At 35.7% G+C, this 20,290-nt stretch overlaps 1 protein-coding gene across 1 annotated transcript in view; it reads left to right on the top strand.

Moving 5' to 3' along the window:
- Window positions 1–20,290, top strand: part of LOC130707137 (peroxisomal multifunctional enzyme type 2-like) — a 75,796-nt gene that overhangs the window by 14,386 nt on the left and 41,120 nt on the right. The window contains exons 8-10 of the mRNA XM_057540368.1: window positions 24–115; window positions 15,615–15,639; window positions 17,226–17,354. Of these exons, the coding sequence (XP_057396351.1) occupies window positions 24–115; window positions 15,615–15,639; window positions 17,226–17,354 (246 nt within the window). The remainder of the gene's footprint in view (window positions 1–23; window positions 116–15,614; window positions 15,640–17,225; window positions 17,355–20,290) is intronic.

The raw sequence follows: 20,290 nt of genomic DNA, 5'->3' as shown, positions 1-20,290 counted from the left end.
TTTTTTTTGGCTATTTATTTCAGATCTTCTGGAAGCTCTGAAGCCAGATTACGTGGCACCCCTGGTCCTTTGGCTTTGCCATGAGAGTTGTGAGGAAAATGGTGGCTTGTTTGAGGTATTCTGCACCTTTGCACTTTCTCCCAAAGCAATATTTGTGTAATTAAATATAAAAAATCATTCAAAAATCAGTATTTTCCAGTTGTCCACATTTGTAAAAATCTGCATCAGTTGGTATCACTTGTATATTTTTTAATATTATGTATGTGTTACAGTTAAGGAACAAGTATGACTAATGTCCTTTTTTGAGAAAGTAACAGCAACTTTGTAAATTGTTCTTCCCTAGTTCTTCATTTCTGATATTCTTGTCAAATGAAAATGTGACTGGCTGGTTTGATGTGTTTAGTCAGATACAGAAAGTCTCATTTGGTTAGAGATGCTGAGTAGTAAAGTGAAGGGACAGAGGTGGTGGTTTAAAGTCAGCCAGGCCAGGTTTTGATTTCTTGCTCTGGTAATTGCTGGCTCGCTGGAATATTGTACAGATTAACCTCCCTGAGTTTTAGTTTTCTTGGGGTTTTGTTGTGAGAACTGGAGATCATATTTTTAAACTCTTAGCCTACCTAGCAGTCACCCCTCAATTTTAACTATTATATCAGTATAGCAGGAATTCAGTCTGGGTATGATAGATCAGTAAACACAACTTACTATTTGTATTAACTTTAAAAATAAACTTTGCTATGTTTCCCTATCGCAAAGCTTTACATGTTTGCTATAAAAATAAAAACCACACATAATCCTACCATCCAGTGAGGTTCAGTTTTCACTCTATAATCAAAGTCCCTTTAGATTTCCTTATGCTGTTTTATATATTTTTTGGTCCTCATTTGAGTTTGATCTCTTTTTTCTTTTCTAGCATAAACTGTTATATTTTAGACCACCCCCCTTTATTTGATTCTCTGTGGTAATATAATAATAAACCTGTTGCATGCAGAATACATGACATCCAAAGATATTTCTTGGTAGCAAAATTACCTGGCTCAGTTTGAAGTGAATGATATATTAGCCTGATTTATTTGAATAAAAAGCTGTTTAGTAAATGAAAAACAGTCTACACCTGTCTATGCAGAGATAGGCACCTCTGCTTTCTTTTTTTTTTTTTTTTTAATTCATTTATTTATTCATTCATTTATGGCTGTGTTGGGTCTTCGTTTCTGTGCGAGGGCTTTCTCTAGTTGTGGCAAGTGGGGGCCACTCTTCATCACGGTGCGCGGGCCTCTCACTGTAGCGGCCTCTCTTGTTGCGGAGCACAGGCTCCAGACGCGCAGGCTCAGTAATTGTGGCTCACGGGCGTAGTTGCTCCGCGGCATGTGGGATCTTCCCAGACCAGGCCTCGAACCCGTGTCCCCTGCATTGGCAGGCAGATTCTCAACCACTGCGCCACCAGGGAAGCCCACCTCTGCTTTCTTAATCACAGTCGTTGATTGTGAATTGTGGAAAATTAGAGGTGGAAAGAACTTTACAACTCTAGATTTACAGAAGAGAAATTTAATAATATCAAGCCATGTGGAGCTCCAAATTTGGTCTGCCTGTCTTTTATCTCATTAAGGAATTAAACAAAAATTCTTTGTCTTTTACATTTATATTTGTTATTAATTCTGTGAACAAAAATAATATATGCTTTTTGTAGAAAACTTCAAATATATAGGGGAGTTTATAGAGGAAAATAAAAATCACCCACATTACCACTATCGAGAGATAACTCCTATTAATATTTTTATGGATATTCTTTTCCAGTCTTTTATTAGATGTGCATTTTACACGAGTAGTCTTTTTATTTTAGGTATACAATTTACACACATACCCAGACATGCACAGATAACTAGGATAATGCTGTAGATGAAGTTTTGTATGTTGTTCTTTTATTTTACTATACTGTGAACAGTTTTAGTAAGGGACATTTGCTGTGTGAGATTGAGTGCAAAATACAGTAAGAGCGGTGTGTAATATCCTGACTTAAACCTTGAATGTAAATTGACACTTTGTTTGCCAAGTTTTGATAGATATCTAGAGTGGCAGATAGAGATTTTTTGGATCGACTGGAGCTGTCGTTTCTAGCACCTGCGAGGAGTTTGCAGCTTGTTGCTTCACTCCCCAAATATGATAAAAGATGATATTTTTCTTGCCTGTTATCAGTACCACTGCCACTTTAACTACTCTGACAGCATCAAGGCCGATTGTCCTGTTAATATACGTAAAGGAATGAGTGATTTTTAAAAAGCCATACCCTTGAGCGTAGAGCCACTGAGAAGTGTGCTGTCTGCTGGTACAGTTTCTTCTGTTATATGCATGTGGAACACTGTAGTTGTGGTGTTTGAAGATATGACAAACAGATTTTCTTACATCAGACATTTTCTTCTGAGGATTTCCTTGAATGGCTTCTAGAAAAAATACCATCTTTCTGTACGGTGATTAATGTATTTGGTCATTTGCCATATTTCTATATAAAGGTGTTTCATTAAAATGAGTATATGTAGTTCATTAAGTCAAATCCTGGCTTTATTTTTCTTTGCTTTTTATTTTTTTTTGATTCATTAAGTCTTTCTAGAAGGACATGTATTTCAAGTGATGTGCTGGGCAAATTTGGTATTTATATTGTTTAACCTTCATGGTTACTTCATGAAGAGTGTATTATTATCCTGATTTTATATAAGGGGAATCTTGAGTTTAGGGAAGTCAAATTATTTGACCAGGAATCAGACAGCTAGTCTGTAGAAGAACTGGTATCGCACCTTGGTTTCTGTGCAAAGTCATGCTTTTCTACTACATGCATTTCTGCTATATTGTGTTGCTTTATTTTTCTACTCTGATAACATGAATAGTGCAAAGTCATGCCGGCCAACGGAGTTTTGTAGAGCTGCATTATTTTCATCCATTGTCATCTAGCATTCGGATACTCGTAAAAAGATAGCTGCCTGTTTTGTTAATTTCATGAAAATTCTATTAGTAATTTCACATTAGATGGTATAACTTCTTCCTCCTCTTTTTGGTAGGTTGGAGCAGGAAGGATTGGAAAATGTAAGTCCCTTTTGGTTTTTGGTTTGCCATACATTATTTCCATATCTTTAAACCTGCATATCCAGGTAGAGCTGGGTAAAGACCTTGTCAAATGCCGAACCATTGGATTTAGTGCACGCATAATCAAACTCAAACATTGTTATAGCAACAGGTCTTCTAAAACATGGAAGTTGTCCTGCAGGCCTGTGGTATTTTCAAGGATCTTTTCAGTTTTTTTCCTATTAGCAGTGCTTATTCAATATTTGTCCTGTCCTATTCAGAACTGGCTGTTTCTTCAGGCAGCACAGTCTCTCTTTATATTGATGTTTGTCTTCCCATGTCTCCGGCACCCCACATGCTTGTTCAGCAGAGTAGTGAGTGGGAGGGAGGGCGTTTTTTGAAGATGGGAAGAGCTCTGTCCTAGGCAAGTTCTCCAATTCTCTCAGTGATTCTTTTCTTCCTTGGAGCATGAGACATCAGAAGGAGACAGTGGGGAATCACACTGGACAGCTTTGTAGAAGAGAAATTGCAGCTGATCTATAGAAATTATTCTCCTTCAGCCCAACAGTAAATTCATCTGGCTTAAGTCCTCTTTTACCCCAGTTCTTAAACCTTGTGAGCTCCAAATTGGATAATTACTTTATGGTGTTTAAAAAAAATTGTGAACATTCCAATATCCCAATTCAAGTTTTCAGTTGGATGCTGGTATCAAAATTAATTGAATTATTTAAAAGGCTGCCATTACTGGATGACATTGTTACAACATATTGTAGAATATTATTAATGACTGTTCTCTAAGTTATGAAGGAACTTATTCAAACATTTTTAAGTGTCTTATGACATCTTTTAAGAAAGGAAGATCAGTTGTTGCAATAAAAGCTGTATATGGGACTTTATCAATAAGAAACCTCTAGAAGCTTCTGTCATTCCCCAGGACAAATCTTCAATTTAGTAATCATCAAAGTCTGACCATTCTGTTTAAATAAGGTTCTGTTTATTCCTCAGGCTTTTTAAAAAAGACACAATGTTAAAAATTATCTTCATGGAACTTACGCAGCAATGATGATTTTTGTGAATCTGGGCAATCTAGTTGACTTCCCATGGACAAGGAGGAAGAGCAAAGGGAGGAAACGGGAGAACTATGTGGGGTTGTCTGATATATTAATTTGATTATCTGGAGTCTTTGGCCTGTTATCACCACTAGTTTTCAGTTTGCTATTCAACAAAGCTCTATTCTGTTCTGTTACCTTAAAGTGTATTATCTAAGTGATCTGTGGTGATGAAGACAGTCTTTTGGTGTGATTATATATAATTTAACTTTCTGATTCAGCATTTCATCCTACCTTTAGTAGTATCTGGCATAGTCAGAGGAGGGAGAGGTTTTCCCTTCAGCTTCAAATATTAGAAAAAGAAATTTGACATCCTAATGGGTTTGTTATTCTTTTAAAAAAAATTTGTAGTAAAAATCTTTCGAAGTTAGAATCTTTTTTCCAAATTCCATTTTTCTTGAAGTTAAAAAAAAAAATTCAGGGGACTCATGAATTCTGCTTTCTGTCTCGCTGTTAAACTGTGTGTTCAGTATCTTAGTTTTGTTTCTATAACCAGTACGATGGGAGCGGACCCTTGGAGCCATTGTAAGACAGAGGACTCAGCCAATGACTCCTGAGGCGGTGAAGGCTAACTGGACGAAGATCTGTGACTTTGATAATGCCACCAAGCCTCAGAGAATTCAAGGTAAAGAGTCCCAAGTCAGTTCAGTCCTGGTTGGGGAATCAGAGGCAACAAAGCATTCTCTTCTCTTATGGAATTGTCTTCTTAATTGTGATAACTTAGATGCTCAAATCATCTAGAGCACATTTTCTGCTCCAGTAGGTATTAGAACTCTCCAATTTAAGGTATGTATGTTACTCCCACTGTCAGTTTTTCAGTTTTCTTATGATCCTGATTTTTTGGTATATGTGTGATGGAGAGGATGGTAGGAGGTGTTTACCCATTTGTGCTCAATGCATCTATTCCCCATCTGGTGGTTGGTTTCAAAGTCTTGCCTTATCTAATCACATGCTCCTTATCTGACCTGATTTTTCCTTATTTCCCCAAAAGTTTATTTAAGTCTTATATTATTTAGGCTTAGGTCTTTTCTCTCTAGTGAATAGATTTTGCTTTGTTTTAGCACTTTGTCTTTGCTACTGTTTCTCTGCCTTTCTAAGATGCCTCTTATTCCTTTTATCACCTCTGCTAATCTCGGTGCTTCTTTAGAAAAACTCAAGCCCCAGATGTTCAACAAAACTCCCCAGATATTCTGGGCTTCAGAAGATCTCTTTCTTAGCTGAACTCTTACAACTTGAGCGTCTAATCATGACTGCTTTCCACTGCTTTTGTTTCATAAGTGTGTGGTTTCTTAGCTGCATAGTAAGTTCCTTTGGAGGCAGAGAATGTATCTTGTATGTCCTTTTATATTTGGTGCTAGTATAGTGCTGAACTCATAGAAAGGATTTAGTAAATGCTTGTTACCTTGAATTATTGAATCATCTATGATATGCCACAGGAAGAGATGGCCAATAAAAGTCACATTATTTTTTCTATTGTAACTCACATATGTATATAGTATATGAAATTTAAAGGACCTTTCTGGGAAGGATCATGAATCAGGATTATTTTATAGAAAAATCTTTTTTTCCCTTCCTAGTATTATATTTAATGTTTGATAGAAGAATATATCTGAAAAATGACTGTTCTTTTTTTTTTTTAATCCCAATGTTACTTTCCCGTCTGCTGGTACACTCACTGAAATATTCATTGTACTTTTCTCAATCAGAGGATAACATGATTGTTATGTCATTAGCGGTAGCATTTTCTGTATTCTTTTTTTAGATATTTGAGATAAATTTAGTCTCCGAATAGCAGTCACCTATCAATGAAAATTAGGAAAAGGAAAAAGGAAGAAGTATCTTAAAAACTCTTCTCTGAGGTCAGAATTCCATTTTATTGCCTTAAAAGTATTAGACTAATATAAAGAAAAAGCTAACAATGAATTATATAGTTATAAATGAAAAGATACCCCTAGTATTTGAAGTACAGTTAGAAAAAAAATGTTACACTTTCTGTAGAATCACGACTTTCCAAGCACCCATTTCATCATTCTCATTTTACAGATGATGGAACTAAATCCCAGAAAAGCTGAGTAAGTGGCCCAAGCTTTCTCAGTGTTTGAGCCAAGAGTTAACTCCGGTGGTCTGTCTTTGAGTGCAGTACCACCAGCCTGTACCGAGGTTACTTTCAGTTAAATAGCCTCCCATCTAGGCAGCAGCCTAAATGGGGTGGTAAGAGGAGGATTGGTAGGCAAGAAACCTACCTAGTGTCACCAGGAATGGCAGAGAGCCCTGGTCATCTCACATTCTGTAGTTTAGTTATAGTTTTTGTCTGAGTTTAGAAGGAGGTTTGTTAGAAAGGTCCCAGAGCTTTTGGAACCTTATGGCATATGTGGATACTCTGTGAATCTCCTTTATTAACCTTTCAGACCCCAGAATAGCAGCTTCTGAATTCTGTCCATAGTCGCTGGTCATAATGGTGGTTTTCTCTGGAAGAATTTTCAGTAATATTTTCTGAGCAAGTTACCTGTACAGAGACCTGGGGGGTAATCTTGACATTGTTGCATCCTGGAGGAGGGGTGATGGTGGGGAGAGAAGGAAAATTAGTTGTCCCTCCACCAGATGGAAATTGCACATCTGTGGACAAGGATCCGACTTTACAGAGTTGTAAAAATCACTCAAAGACTGCAAAGCTCAGAGCCTCTTTGGAATCATAACGTGGGGAGAGTATGTTGGAAACACCCAGTTATCTTTGGTCTGTTCAGAGTCTCACGATTTTTTCCTGCAATAGCCTGACATCATACAGTCAGTTCATGAATGCCAGCGAAGGTTCTGCAGCAGGCTTGCTGGATGTTATAGGAATGATTGTCTAAAGCATTGTAGCTTTTCTTAGTCACGTCTGTAACAAAAGCTTTTTTTTTTTTTTTTTTTGGAAATAGCTTACATTTATTTGGATTTCACCAGGAGAATATTAGCTCTTTAGGATATTTGAAAGATGATGCTTTTATGATCTTTATGTAATAGGTTTACCAAAGCACTCTGTCTTATTTAAATTCCAGTGATCCTAAAGAGAAAATTCAGTTCGTTCATCCTTATTTATCCTGAAGTTGATGGACTTGAATCATTCATGATTTAAATTTTTTTTCAGTACAAATGAAATATAGTTCAACTATATAGGAAAAATCTGGAAGTTTGTCCTGTGGGTCACTATTTCAATAGCACTGTAAAATAACTGGCTAGATATTTCACATATGCAAATGCTCTTCCCACACCCTAGTGGGACTGATTTTTCTTTTAATTAATTTTTATTGGAGTATAGTTGATTTACAATGTTGTGTTAGTTCCTGCTGTATAGCAAAGTGAATCCATTATACGTATACATATATCCACTGTTTTTTAGATTCTTTTCCCATATAGGTCATTATAGAGTATTGAGTAGAGTTCCCTGTGCTATACAGTAGGTTCTTATTAGTTATCTATTTTATATATAGTAGTGTGTATATGTCAATCGCAGTCTCCCAATTTATCCCTCCCTGTCTCCCTCTCACTTGGTAACCATAAGTTTTCTACATCTATAACTCTGTTTCTGTTATGTAAATAAGTTCATTTGTACCATTTTTTTAGATTCTACATATAAGTGATATCATAGATATTTGTCTTTCTCCTTCTGACTTAACTTCACTCAGTATGACAATCTCTAGGTCCATCCATGTCACTGCAAATGGCATTATTTCATTCTTTTTTTATGGCTGAGTAATATTCTATTGTATATATGTAGCACATCTTTATCCATTCGTCTGTTGATGGAAAAAAGCATTATTATTGTTATTTATTCCTTTTTTTAGAATCAATTGGCGGTATAATTGAAGCTCTAAATAAAATAGATTCAGATGGAGGAGTTTCGGCAAATCATACCAGTAATGTGACATCAACAGCTACATCAGGATTTGTAAGTGGAAGAGAAAGCCTAACGCTTTGCCTTCTCTGGAGACTTTTTTTCTTTTCTTTCCTTTTTTTCTTTTTTCTTTTCTTTTATGCAAAAAATGCTTTTCCAAGCTATTAATTTATTGTTAAATAGGAAAGGTGAGTGACCATAAAATTTTATAGAACATGTACTGAATGTTTATAAAATTTGAATGAACATAAAGCTAAAATATTAAATGTAACTTTTACTTTCTCTTCTTCAGTGTAATAAACAAGTGTTTTTTTTTGTTTTTTGGAGCATTTTTGATAATTGTCCTTCAGTCACTTTCTAACTCTTTAGAAAAGGATATTTAACTTAGTGCCTCTTTTGAGTCATTTCTTTTAAGGAAAAGCATTGATAGGTTGTATTTTGGAACTATTTCAGCATGGCTGCAAGTAAAAAGTCTCCCATTGTGTCAGAAATTCTAAGAGAGCTGTGGTTATAGCTCTTGTGAAGTTTGCTGATTAACTATCTCCAGTACTTCTTTTTTAAAAAAAAATTATAGTGCATAAATAATAAGAAATAAGTCATTTGACACATTCAGTTGTGGTGCTTTGTGACTTAGGGGAGACATAGTGATGAAATAAACAATCTAATTGTAACCCTGAGAATATGATCAGTTTATAAATGTGATTTTACTTTAGAGCAGGGGTTGGCAAACTTTTTTGGTAAAGGGCCAGATGGTAAGTATTTTAGGCTTTATGGACCACGTACTGTTTCTGACACATTATCTTCTTTTTCTTTTTTTAGACCACTCTTAAAAAAATGTAAAAACCATTCTTAATTCTCAGCTGTTGTTTGCTGACTCTTGCTTTAGAATGAAAGTGATCAAAAATTGGACATGATTCTTTTATAACCTAACATATGCTTCACAAATTAGCTAGGCATGTCATTAGCATGTTAATCACAGTTATTTTAAACTCCTAGTTTGAAAATTCCAAAATCTCTGCTATATTTCAAGCTGGTTCTGAGGCTTGCTTTGTCTCCTCAGCCTGTACTTTTCTTGTCTTTTAGCATGCCTTGAAATTTTTGTTGAAAACTGAACATGATGTATTGGGGTAGTAGAAAGTGTGGTATACAGAGCTTTATTGTGAGGTTTCATGTTTATCTGGCTAGGAGTTAGGTTGCGTTCATTGGTTGCTGTAGCTGTTGGTGTCAGAGGCTACATTTTCCTCTTTGTCGTTGTTTTTGTGTCCCCTGTTGTCTTTGGGTTTCCCTAGGTACTCTTTGTGTTTGCAGCTCTCTCAGTTGTAATCCACTGTTGTTATACTGGAGGCCTGTTGAAGTGGCTGTAAATTATGGCGAGGGGAAGTGTTCTATAATCTTATGATTAAATCCGCAAGTTTTTTAGCAGGTCAAAGTCTCTGGACTCTGAGCTTCAGTAGAGTTTTTTAGCCTTTTTTTTTTTTCTCCCCTTATTTGAGACAGGAAGGCTAGAGGGGTTCCACTAGTCTAATTGCTCTTCCCTTAGGTCAAATAAGGCTCTGGTAGCTTCCCTTGAGGATAGGCCTTTGTTAAGGAGAACAGAATGCTCTGGGCATATTTCAAAATGATTTTGTCTTATTGATTTATTTATTTTATTACCCTCTCCCTTTTTCTCTGTAACATTTCAAAGCAAATCTTAGATGTTGCATTTCACCTAATAAATACTTGGAAATGTGTCTCTAACAGATATGGACATTATAACCACAATACCAATATCACACCAAATAAAATAATTCATTAACATTGTCTAATACCAAATTTATATGAAAACTTCCTCGTTATCTAAAAAATATCGTTTTAGAGTTAGTTTATTCCACAATGATCTAAACAAGGTTCACAGTCGTTTTGTTACTGTATCTCTTAAGTTTTATTTAACATATGATAGTTCATTCTCCTTTTTGAAAAAGTGCCAATTATTTGTTGAAGAAACTGCGAGTTCATTTGTCCTGAAGACTATTCCTCATTCTTGATTTGGATTGCCTTTGCACTTTTGTGGAAAATCAGTTGACCACGTAGGTATGTGTGGGTCTATTTCTGGATTGTCTGTTCTGTTGTATTGATCTCTGGGCCTGTCCTTTTACCAATACCATGATGTTTTGATTACTGTAGTTTTATAGTAAGTCTTTTTTTTTTTTTTTTTTTTTATAATTTTTTTTTTCCCCTACTTTATTTATTTATTTATTTTTATTTTTGGCTGTGTTGGGTCTTCGGTTCGTGCGAGGGCTTTCTCCAGTTGCGGCAAGCGGGGGCCACTCTTCATTGTGGTGCGGGGACCGCTCTTCATCGCGGTGCGCGGGCCTTTCACTATCGCGGCCCCTCCCGTTGCGGGGCACAGGCTCCAGACGCGCAGGCTCAGCAGCTGTGGCTCACGGGCCCAGCCGCTCCGCGGCATGTGGGATCTTCCCAGACCAGGGCTCGAACCCGTGTCCCCTGCATTAGCAGGCAGACTCTCAACCACTGCGCCACCAGGGAAGCCCTATAGTAAGTCTTGAAATCAGGTAATGTGAGTCTTCCAACTTTGTTCTTTGAAAACATGAAATATAAAGTTTTAAATTTAAAAATTTAAATGTATGATTGAGAGCCAATGCTTATTTATTTAGTTATATAAGAAATAGAATACTTGACTGGTGGAAAACTGTATGGTTTTTGATACTCCTGGTTTTAACATATTTCTAAAAAGAAAATATCTATAATACTTTAAAAGTAGTTTCTGTGAAACAGTACAAAACAATTGATGAGTGAAATTACTTTAGAATTAGCTGCTTCATGGCATACAAATGCTTATTCACAATACCATTTTACTTTCCACGTTTGAGCTAACATTCATTTTAGAACTTGGGATTTGTAATACCAAGTATGTACTTGCTAGCTTTTCCTAAGAGCTGTGCCTAACCAGTTTGCTTTAGTGTAGAACAGCTATTTGTACCTGAGATCTAATTTTTTTTTTCCTTTTCTTTTGTCAACAGGGCCATTTAAAAAAGTCCCTTATTTTAAAAACTCTTTATACTCTCATATCTTATTGAAGGAATTCTTGTTAAAGAACTGGATTATTTAAGTATAATGCTACATATATGCACAACAGTGTAGGTTACTGGCAAGAAGTAAAGCATCAAAATGTAATGCATAGTCATGAACTCACTGCTCAACCCAAGAATTGGAACATTACTTGCATCTAACTTTATACCTTCTATTCTGTTCCTCTGCTTCATGCCAAGAGGTAACCACTATTTAGAATTTTATGCGTATCATTTCTGTGCTAGACTCCTACCTTAGTCACTTTTTGCCATTGGCTGTAGACTTTCTTGGGGAAGCAGCAAGTTTCCAAGAAAATATTGAAAACTTGAGCTTTTAAATTTGCTTTCCTTTGGGAATGTAGCTTCCATTAATTTTGACCTCTAGAGATGTTAGGTCACTGTTTAATGTAGTATCTTTTATGCCCACCAAACCCTAGTGAAAGATGTTTGGAGAATAAGATCTACTTTAGACAAATAATTTAAGTTTCTGGACCTGCTTTCTCTTCTGTAAAGGAAGAGAGTTGTTACAGATCATTTTTAAAAGCCCTTCAGATTCTGAATTCCTGTTATTTTAAATTTTGGTATTTATTACTTTTTTATAGTTTAGAAAAAGCCGAAAATTTATTTTGCCTCAGCATTTTTCCTCTTTTCCTCTGAAATATTAACTTACAGGCTGTCAAAGGAATTATTTGTTAAAGAACCAGGTGTTATGAGTAATGTGGGGAGATATTTGCAATTTCATTTCCCCCTTTGAAATATATTTGAAAAATGGAAAGTCATGTATGTGACTTACATGTTTCTTACATGAAATGAAACATAATCTTAGGATGAATACCCATGAACTAACTTCCCAAGCTGTATTAGTTATTTACTGCTGTGTAATAAATTACTTCAAATTTTGTGGATTAAAACAACAAGTATATATTATCTCACAGTTTCTGGGGTCAGGAATACTGTAAAGTGAAAGGTTCTTAGAGCTGCTCTTTAATTTACAGGAACTGTAAATGTCATCTTTGTCACTTTAAAATATAAAACTGTATTTTGTCCCTTCACAGTTAAAATTTACATTTATTTGATTCTTTAAAGATTATAAGATGTATTTACAAATCGTGTCTCCTTTGAGCCTTGCAACAACTTAGTAGAATAGGCAGGTAACGCATTTTAATTACCATCTTACAGATGCAGACACACGTCCAAGAGAGTTGAGCGCTGTGCTCAATGCCCTAAATTGCCTACATGGCAGGGCCAGCAGTAAAATCTAGGTGTTCATGCTCCTTGTGTAGTACCTTTCTGCTCTGTTAAGTTGCTCACAGAAGGTATGCAGCAGGAAAATATTTCTTAACACTTTGTGACTCATCAGTCACGGTTGCAAGGTCCATTTTCCATCATCTTACTGCCATTACAGTTGTCAAGGCTGTTTTGTAGTTTTCTAGCTTCTGGGAGAGCAAAATAGTTTTGGGAATGAATGGTACCTAAGTTCATTATGCTATGTATGCCTTTGCTCACCAGTCTTTGCCAAGGCAGCTTTAACTTGTCTTCTAAACAGTATGTTACCCATCTTGGAAAGGTATATCTGATGCCTTGTATGTTAGAAGCCTGAATATATCCATTGGGATGAAAAGATTCTTCTAAAAGCCTTGGATGTTAATACTAATTATTTATGTTTATCTAATTTTTTTCTTATTTATTTAAAAAGTCTCTGAACCTATAATTTTATAAGTGAGGAATTTTCAGAAAGTAAAATGATTGATTGAATATGTATATATTCTTATTGATAGATTTTTTTTCTTTTTTTGGCTATTTATTTCAGATCTTCTGGAAGCTCTGAAGCCAGATTACGTGGCACCCCTGGTCCTCTGGCTTTGCCATGAGAGTTGTGAGGAAAATGGTGGCTTGTTTGAGGTATTCTGCACCTTTGCACTTTCTCCCAAAGCAATATTTGTGTAATTAAATATAAAAACTGATTCAAAAATTAGTATTTTCCAGTTGTTCACATTTGTAAAAATCTGCATCAGTTGGTATCACTTGTATATTTTTTAATATTATGTATATGTTATAATTAAGGAACAAGTATGACTAATGTCCTTTTTTGAGAAAGTAACAGCAACTTTGTAAATTGTTCTTCCCTAGTTCTTCATTTCTGATATTCTTGTCAAATGAAAATGTGACTGGCTGGTTTGATGTGTTTAGTCAGATACAGAAAGTCTCATTTGGTTAGAGATGCTGAGTAGTAAAGTGAAGGGACAGAGGTGATGGTTTAAAGTCAGCCAGGCCAGGTTTTGATTTCTTGCTCTGGTAATTGCTGGCTCGCTGGAATATTGTACAGATTAACCTCCCTGAGTTTTAGTTTTCTTGGGGTTTTGTTGTGAGAACTGGAGATCATATTTTTAAACTCTTAGCATACCTAGCAGTCACCCCTCAATTTTAACTATTATATCAGTATAGCAGGAATTCAGTCTGGGTATGATAGATCAGTAAACACAACTTATTATCTGTATTAACTTTAAAAATAAACTTTGCTATGTTTCCCTATCGCAAAGCTTTACAAGTTTGCTATAAAAATAAAAACCACACATAATCCTACCATCCAGTGAGGTTCAGTTTTCACTCTATAATCAAAGTCCCTTTAGATTTCCTTATGCTGATTTATATATTTTTTGGTCCTCATTTGAGTTTGATCTCTTTTTTCTTTTCTAGCATAAAGTGTTATATTTTAGACCACCCTCCTTTATTTGATTCTCTGTGGTAATATAATAATAAACCTGTTGCATGCAGAATACATGACATCCAAAGATATTTCTTGGTAGCAAAATTACCTGGCTCAGTTTGAAGTGAATGATATATTAGCCTGATTTATTTGAATAAAAAGCTGTTTAGTAAATGAGAAACAGTCTACACCTGTCTATGCAGAGATAGGCACCTCTGCTTTCTTAATCACAGTCGTTGATTGTGAATTGTGGAAAATTAGAGGTGGCAAGAACTTTACAACTCTAGATTTACAGAAGAGAAATTTAATAATATCAAGCCGTGTGGAGCTCCAAATTTGGTCTGCCTGTCTTTTATCTCATTAAGGAATTAAACAAAAATTCTTTGTCTTTTACATTTATATTTGTTATTAATTCTGTGACCAAAAATAATATATGCTTTTTGTAGAAAACTTCAAATATATAGGGGAGTTTATAGAGGAAAATAAAAATCACCCACATTACCACTATCGAGAGATAACTCCTATTAATATTTTTATGGATATTCTTTTCCAGTCTTTTATTAGATGTGCATTTTACACGAGTAGTCTTTTTATTTTAGGTATACAATTTACACACATACCCAGACATGCACAGATAACTAGGATAATGCTGTAGATGAAGTTTTGTATGTTGTTCTTTTATTTTACTATACTGTGAACAGTTTTAGTAAGGGACATTTGCTGTGTGAGATTGAGTGCAAAATACAGTAAGAGCGGTGTGTAATATCCTGACTTAAACCTTGAATGTAAATTGACACTTTGTTTGCCAAGTTTTGATAGATATCTAGAGTGGCAGATAGAGATTTTTTGGATCGACTGGAGCTGTCGTTTCTAGCACCTGCGAGGAGTTTGCAGCTTGTTGCTTCACTCCCCAAATATGATAAAAGATGATATTTTTCTTGCCTGTTATCAGTACCACTGCCACTTTAACTACTCTGACAGCATCAAGGCCGATTGTCCTGTTAATATATGTAAAGGAATGAGTGATTAAAAAGCCATACCCTTGAGCGTAGAGCCACTGAGAAGTGTGCTGTCTGCTGGTACAGTTTCTTCTGTTATATGCATGTGGAACACTGTAGTTGTGGTGTTTGAAGATATGACAAACAGATTTTCTTACATCAGACATTTTCTTCTGAGGATTTCCTTGAATGGCTTCTAGAAAAAATACCATCTTTCTGTACGGTGATTAATGTATTTGGTCATTTGCCATATTTCTATATAAAGGTGTTTCATTAAAATGAGTATATGTAGTTCATTAAGTCAAATCCTGGCTTTATTTTTCTTTGCTTTTTATTTTTTTTGATTCATTTAGTCTTTCTAGAAGGACATGTATTTCAAGTGATGTGCTGGGCAAATTTGGTATTTATATTGTTTAACCTTCATGGTTACTTCAAGAAGAGTGTATTATTATCCTGATTTTATATAAGGGGAATCTTGAGTTTAGGGAAGTCAAACTATTTGACCAGGAATCAGACAGATAGTCTGTAGAAGAACTGGTATCGCACCTTGGTTTCTGTGCAAAGTCATGCTTTTCTACTACATGCATTTCTGCTATATTGTGTTGCTTTATTTTTCTACTCTGATAACATGAATAGTGCAAAGTCATGCCGGCCAACGGAGTTTTGTAGAGCTGCATTATTTTCATCCATTGTCATCTAGCATTCGGATACTGGTAAAAAGATAGCTGCCTGTTTTGTTAATTTCATGAAAATTCTATTAGTAATTTCACATTAGATGGTATAACTTCTTCCTCCTCTTTTTGGTAGGTTGGAGCAGGATGGATTGGAAAATGTAAGTCTCTTTTGGTTTTTGGTTTGCCATACATTATTTCCATATCTTTAAACCTGCATATCCAGGTAGAGCTGGGTAAAGACCTTGTCAAATGCCGAACCATTGGATTTAGTGCACGCATAATCAAACTCAAACATTGTAATAGCAACAGGTCTTCTAAAACATGGAAGTTGTCCTGCAGGCCTGTGGTATTTTCAAGGATCTTTTCAGTTTTTTTCCTATTAGCAGTGCTTATTCAATATTTGTCCTGTCCTATTCAGAACTGGCTGTTTTTTCAGACAGCACAGTCTCTCTTTATATTGATGTGTGTCTTCCCATGTCTCCGGCACCCCACATGCTTGTTCAGCAGAGTAGTGAGTGGAAGGGAGGGCGTTTTTTGAAGATGGGAAGAGCTCTGTCCTAGGCAAGTTCTCCAATTCTCTCAGTGATTCTTTTCTTCCTTGGAGCATGAGACATCAGAAGGAGACAGTGGGGAATCACACTGGACAGCTTTCTAGAAGAGAAATTGCAGCTGATCTATAGAAATTATTCTCCTTCAGCCCAACAGTAAATTCATCTGGCTTAAGTCCTCTTTTTCCCCAGTTCTTAAACATTGTGAGCTCCAGATTGGATAATTACTTTATGGTGTTTAAAAAAAATTGTGAACATTCCAATATCCCAATTCAAGTTTTCAGTTGGATGCTGGTATCAAAATTAATTGAATTATTTAAAAGGCTGCCATTACTGGATGACATTGTTACAACATATTGTAGAATATTATTAATGACTGTTCTCTAAGTTATGAAGTAACTTATTCAAACATTTTTAAGTGTCTTATGACATCTTTTAAGAAAGGAAGATCAGTTGTTGCAATAAAAGCTGTATATGGGACATTATCAATAAGAAACCTCTAGAAGCTTCTGTCATTCCCCAGGACAAATCTTCAATTTAGTAATCATCAAAGTCTGACCATTCTGTTTAAATAAGGTTCTGTTTATTCCTCAGGCTTTTTAAAAAAGACACAATGTTAAAAATTATCTTCATGGAACTTATGCAGCAATGATGATTTTTGTGAATCTGGGCAATCTAGTTGACTTCCCATGGACAAGGAGGAAGAGCAAAGGGAGGAAACGGGAGAATTATGTGGGGTTGTCTGATATATTAATTTGATTATCTGGAGTCTTTGGCCTGTTATCACCACTAGTTTTCAGTTTGCTATTCAACAAAGCCCTATTCTGTTCTGTTACCTTAAAGTGTATTATCTAAGTGATCTGTGGTGATGAAGACAGTCTTTTGGTGTGATTATATATAATTTAACTTTCTGATTCAGCATTTCATCTTACCTTTAGTAGTATCTGGCATAGTCAGAGGAGGGAGAGGTTTTCCCTTCAGCTTCAAATATTAGAAAAAGAAATTTGACATCCTAATGGGTTTGTTATTCTTTTAAAAAAACATTTGTAGTAAAAATCTTTAGAAGTTAGAATCTTTTATCCAAATTCCATTTTTCTTGAAGTTAAAAAAAAAAAATTCAGGGGACTCATGAATTCTGCTTTCTGTCTCGCTCTTAAACTGTGTGTTAAGTATCTTAGTTTTGTTTCTATAACCAGTACGATGGGAGCGGACCCTTGGAGCCATTGTAAGACAGAGGACTCAGCCAATGACTCCTGAGGCGGTGAAGGCTAACTGGACGAAGATCTGTGACTTTGATAATGCCACCAAGCCTCAGAGAATTCAAGGTAAAGAGTCCCAAGTCAGTTCAGTCCTGGTTGGAGAATCAGAGGCAACAAAGCATTCTCTTCTCTTATGGAATTGTCTTCTTAATTGTGATAACTTAGATGCTCAAATCATCTAGAGCACATTTTCTGCTCCAGTAGGTATTAGAACTCTCCAATTTAAGGTATGTATGTTACTCCCACTGTCAGTTTTTCAGTTTTCTTATGATCCTGATTTTTTGGTATATGTGTGATTGAGAGGACGGTAGGAGGTGTTTACCCATTTGTGCTCAATGCATCTATTCCCCATCTGGTGGTTGGTTTCAAAGTCTTGCCTTATCTAATCACATGCTCCTTATCTGACCTGATTTTTCCTTATTTTCCCAAAAGTTTAGTTAAGTCTTATATTATTTAGGCTTAGGTCTTTTCTCTCTAGTGAATAGATTTTGCTTTGTTTTAGCACTTTGTCTTTGCTACTGTTTCTCTGCCTTTCTAAGATGCCTCTTATTCCTTTTATCACCTCTGCTAATCTCGGTGCTTCTTTAGAAAAACTCAAGCCCCAGATGTTCAACAAAACCTCCCCAGATATTCTGGGCTTCAGAAGATCTCTTTCTTAGCTGAACTCTTACAACTTGAGCGTCTAATCATGACTGCTTTCCACTGCTTTTGTTTCATAAGTGTGTGGTTTCTTAGCTGCATAATAAGTTCCTTTGGAGGCAGAGAATGTATCTTGTATGTCCTTTTGTATTTGGTGCTAGTATAGTGTTGAACTCATAGAAAGGATTTAGTAAATGCTTGTTACCTTGAATTATTGAATCATCTATGATATGCCACAGGAAGAGATGGCCAATAAAAGTCACATTATTTTTTCTAGTATAACTCACATATGTATATAATATATGAAATTTAAAGGACCTTTCTGGGAAGGATCATGAATCAGGATTATTTTATAGAAAAATCTGTTTTTCCCTTCCTAGTATTATATTTAATGTTTGATAGAAGAATATATCTGAAAAATGACTGTTCTTTTTTTTTTTTTAATCCCAATGTTACTTTCCCGTCTGCTGGTACACTCACTGAAATATTCATTGTACTTTTCTCAATCAGAGGATAACATGATTGTTATGTCATTAGCGGTAGCATTTTCTGTATTCTTTTTTTTGATATTTGAGATAAATTTAGTCTCCGAATAGCAGTCACCTATCAATGAAAATTAGGAAAAGGAAAAAGGAAGAAGTGTCTTAAAAACTCTTCTCTGAGGTCAGAATTCCATTTTATTGCCTTAGAAGTATTAGACTAATATAAAGAAAAAGCTAACAATGAATTATATAGTTATAAATGAAAAGATACCCCTAGTATTTGAAGTACAGTTAGAAAAAAAATGTTACACTTTCTGTAGAATCACGACTTTCCAAGCACCCATTTCATCATTCTCATTTTACAGATGATGGAACTAAATCCCAGAAAAGCTGAGTAAGTGGCCCAAGCTTTCTCAGTGTTTGAGCCAAGAGTTAACTCAGGTGGTCTGTCTTTGAGTGCAGTACCGCCGGCCTGTACCGAGGTTACTTTCAGTTAAATAGCCTCCCATCTAGGCAGCAGCCTAAATGGGGTGGTAAGAGGAAGATTGGTAGGCAAGAAACCTACCTCGTGTCACCAGGAATGGCAGAGAGCCCTGGTCATCTCACATTCTGTAGTTTAGTTATAGTTTTTGTCTGAGTTTAGAAGGAGGCCCGCATATCTAAGGTTTGTTAGAAAGGTCCCAGAGCTTTTGGAACCTTATGGCATATGTGGATACTCCGTGAATCTCCTTTATTAACCTTTTAGACCCCAGAATAGCAGCTTCTGAATTCTGTCCGTAGTCACTGGTCATAACGGTGGTTTTCTCTGGAAGAATTTTCAGTAATATTTTCTGAGCAGTTACCTGTACAGAGACCTGGGGGGTAATCTTGACATTGTTACATCCTGGAGGAGGGGTGATGGTGGGAGAGAAGGAAAATTAGTTGTCCCTCCACCAGATGGAAATTGCACATCTGTGGACAAGGATCTGACTTTACAGAGTTGTAAAACCACTCAAAGACTTTGCAAAGCTCAGAGCCTCTTTGGAATCATAACGTGGGGAGAGTATGTTGGAAACATCCAGTTATCTTTGGTCTATTCAGAGCCTTTCATGATTTTTTCTTGCAATAGCCTGACATCATGCAGTCAGTTCATGAATGCCCGCGAAGGTTCTGCAGCAGGCTTGCTGGATGTTATAGGAATGATCGTCTAAAGCATTGTAGCTTTTCTTAGTCATGTCTGTAACAAAAGCTTTTTTTTTTCTTTTTTGGAAATAGCTTACATTTATTTGGATTTCACCAGGAGAATATTAGCTCTTTAGGATATTTGAAAGATGATGCTTTTATGATCTTTATGTAATAGGTTTACCAAAGCACTCTGTCTTATTTAAATTCCAGTGATCCTAAAGAGAAAATTCAATTCGTTCATCCTTACTTATCCTGAAGTTGATGGACTTGAATCATTCATGATTTAAATTTTTTTTCAGTACAAATGAAATATAGTTCAACTATATAGGAAAAATCTGGAAGTTTGTCCTGTGGGTCACTATTTCAATAGCACTGTAAAATAACTGGCTAGATATTTCACATATGCAAATGCTCTTCCCACACCCTAGTGGGACTGATTTTTCTTTTAATTAATTTTTATTGGAGTATAGTTGATTTACAATGTTGTGTTAGTTCCTGCTGTATAGCAAAGTGAATCCGTTATACGTATACATATATCCACTGTTTTTTAGATTCTTTTCCCATATAGGTCATTATAGAGTATTGAGTAGAGTTCCCTGTGCTATACAGTAGGTTCTTATTAGTTATCTATTTTATATATAGTAGTGTGTATATGTCAATCCCAGTCTCCCAATTTATCCCTCCCTGTCTCCCTCTCACTTGGTAACCATAAGTATG

This window comes from Balaenoptera acutorostrata, chromosome 2 (assembly GCF_949987535.1).
Source record: "Balaenoptera acutorostrata chromosome 2, mBalAcu1.1, whole genome shotgun sequence".
NCBI classification, from domain to species: Eukaryota; Metazoa; Chordata; class Mammalia; order Artiodactyla; family Balaenopteridae; genus Balaenoptera; species Balaenoptera acutorostrata.
The sequence above is the reverse complement of the archived record's forward strand: the minus strand, read 5'-3'. Positions and strand labels throughout refer to the sequence as shown.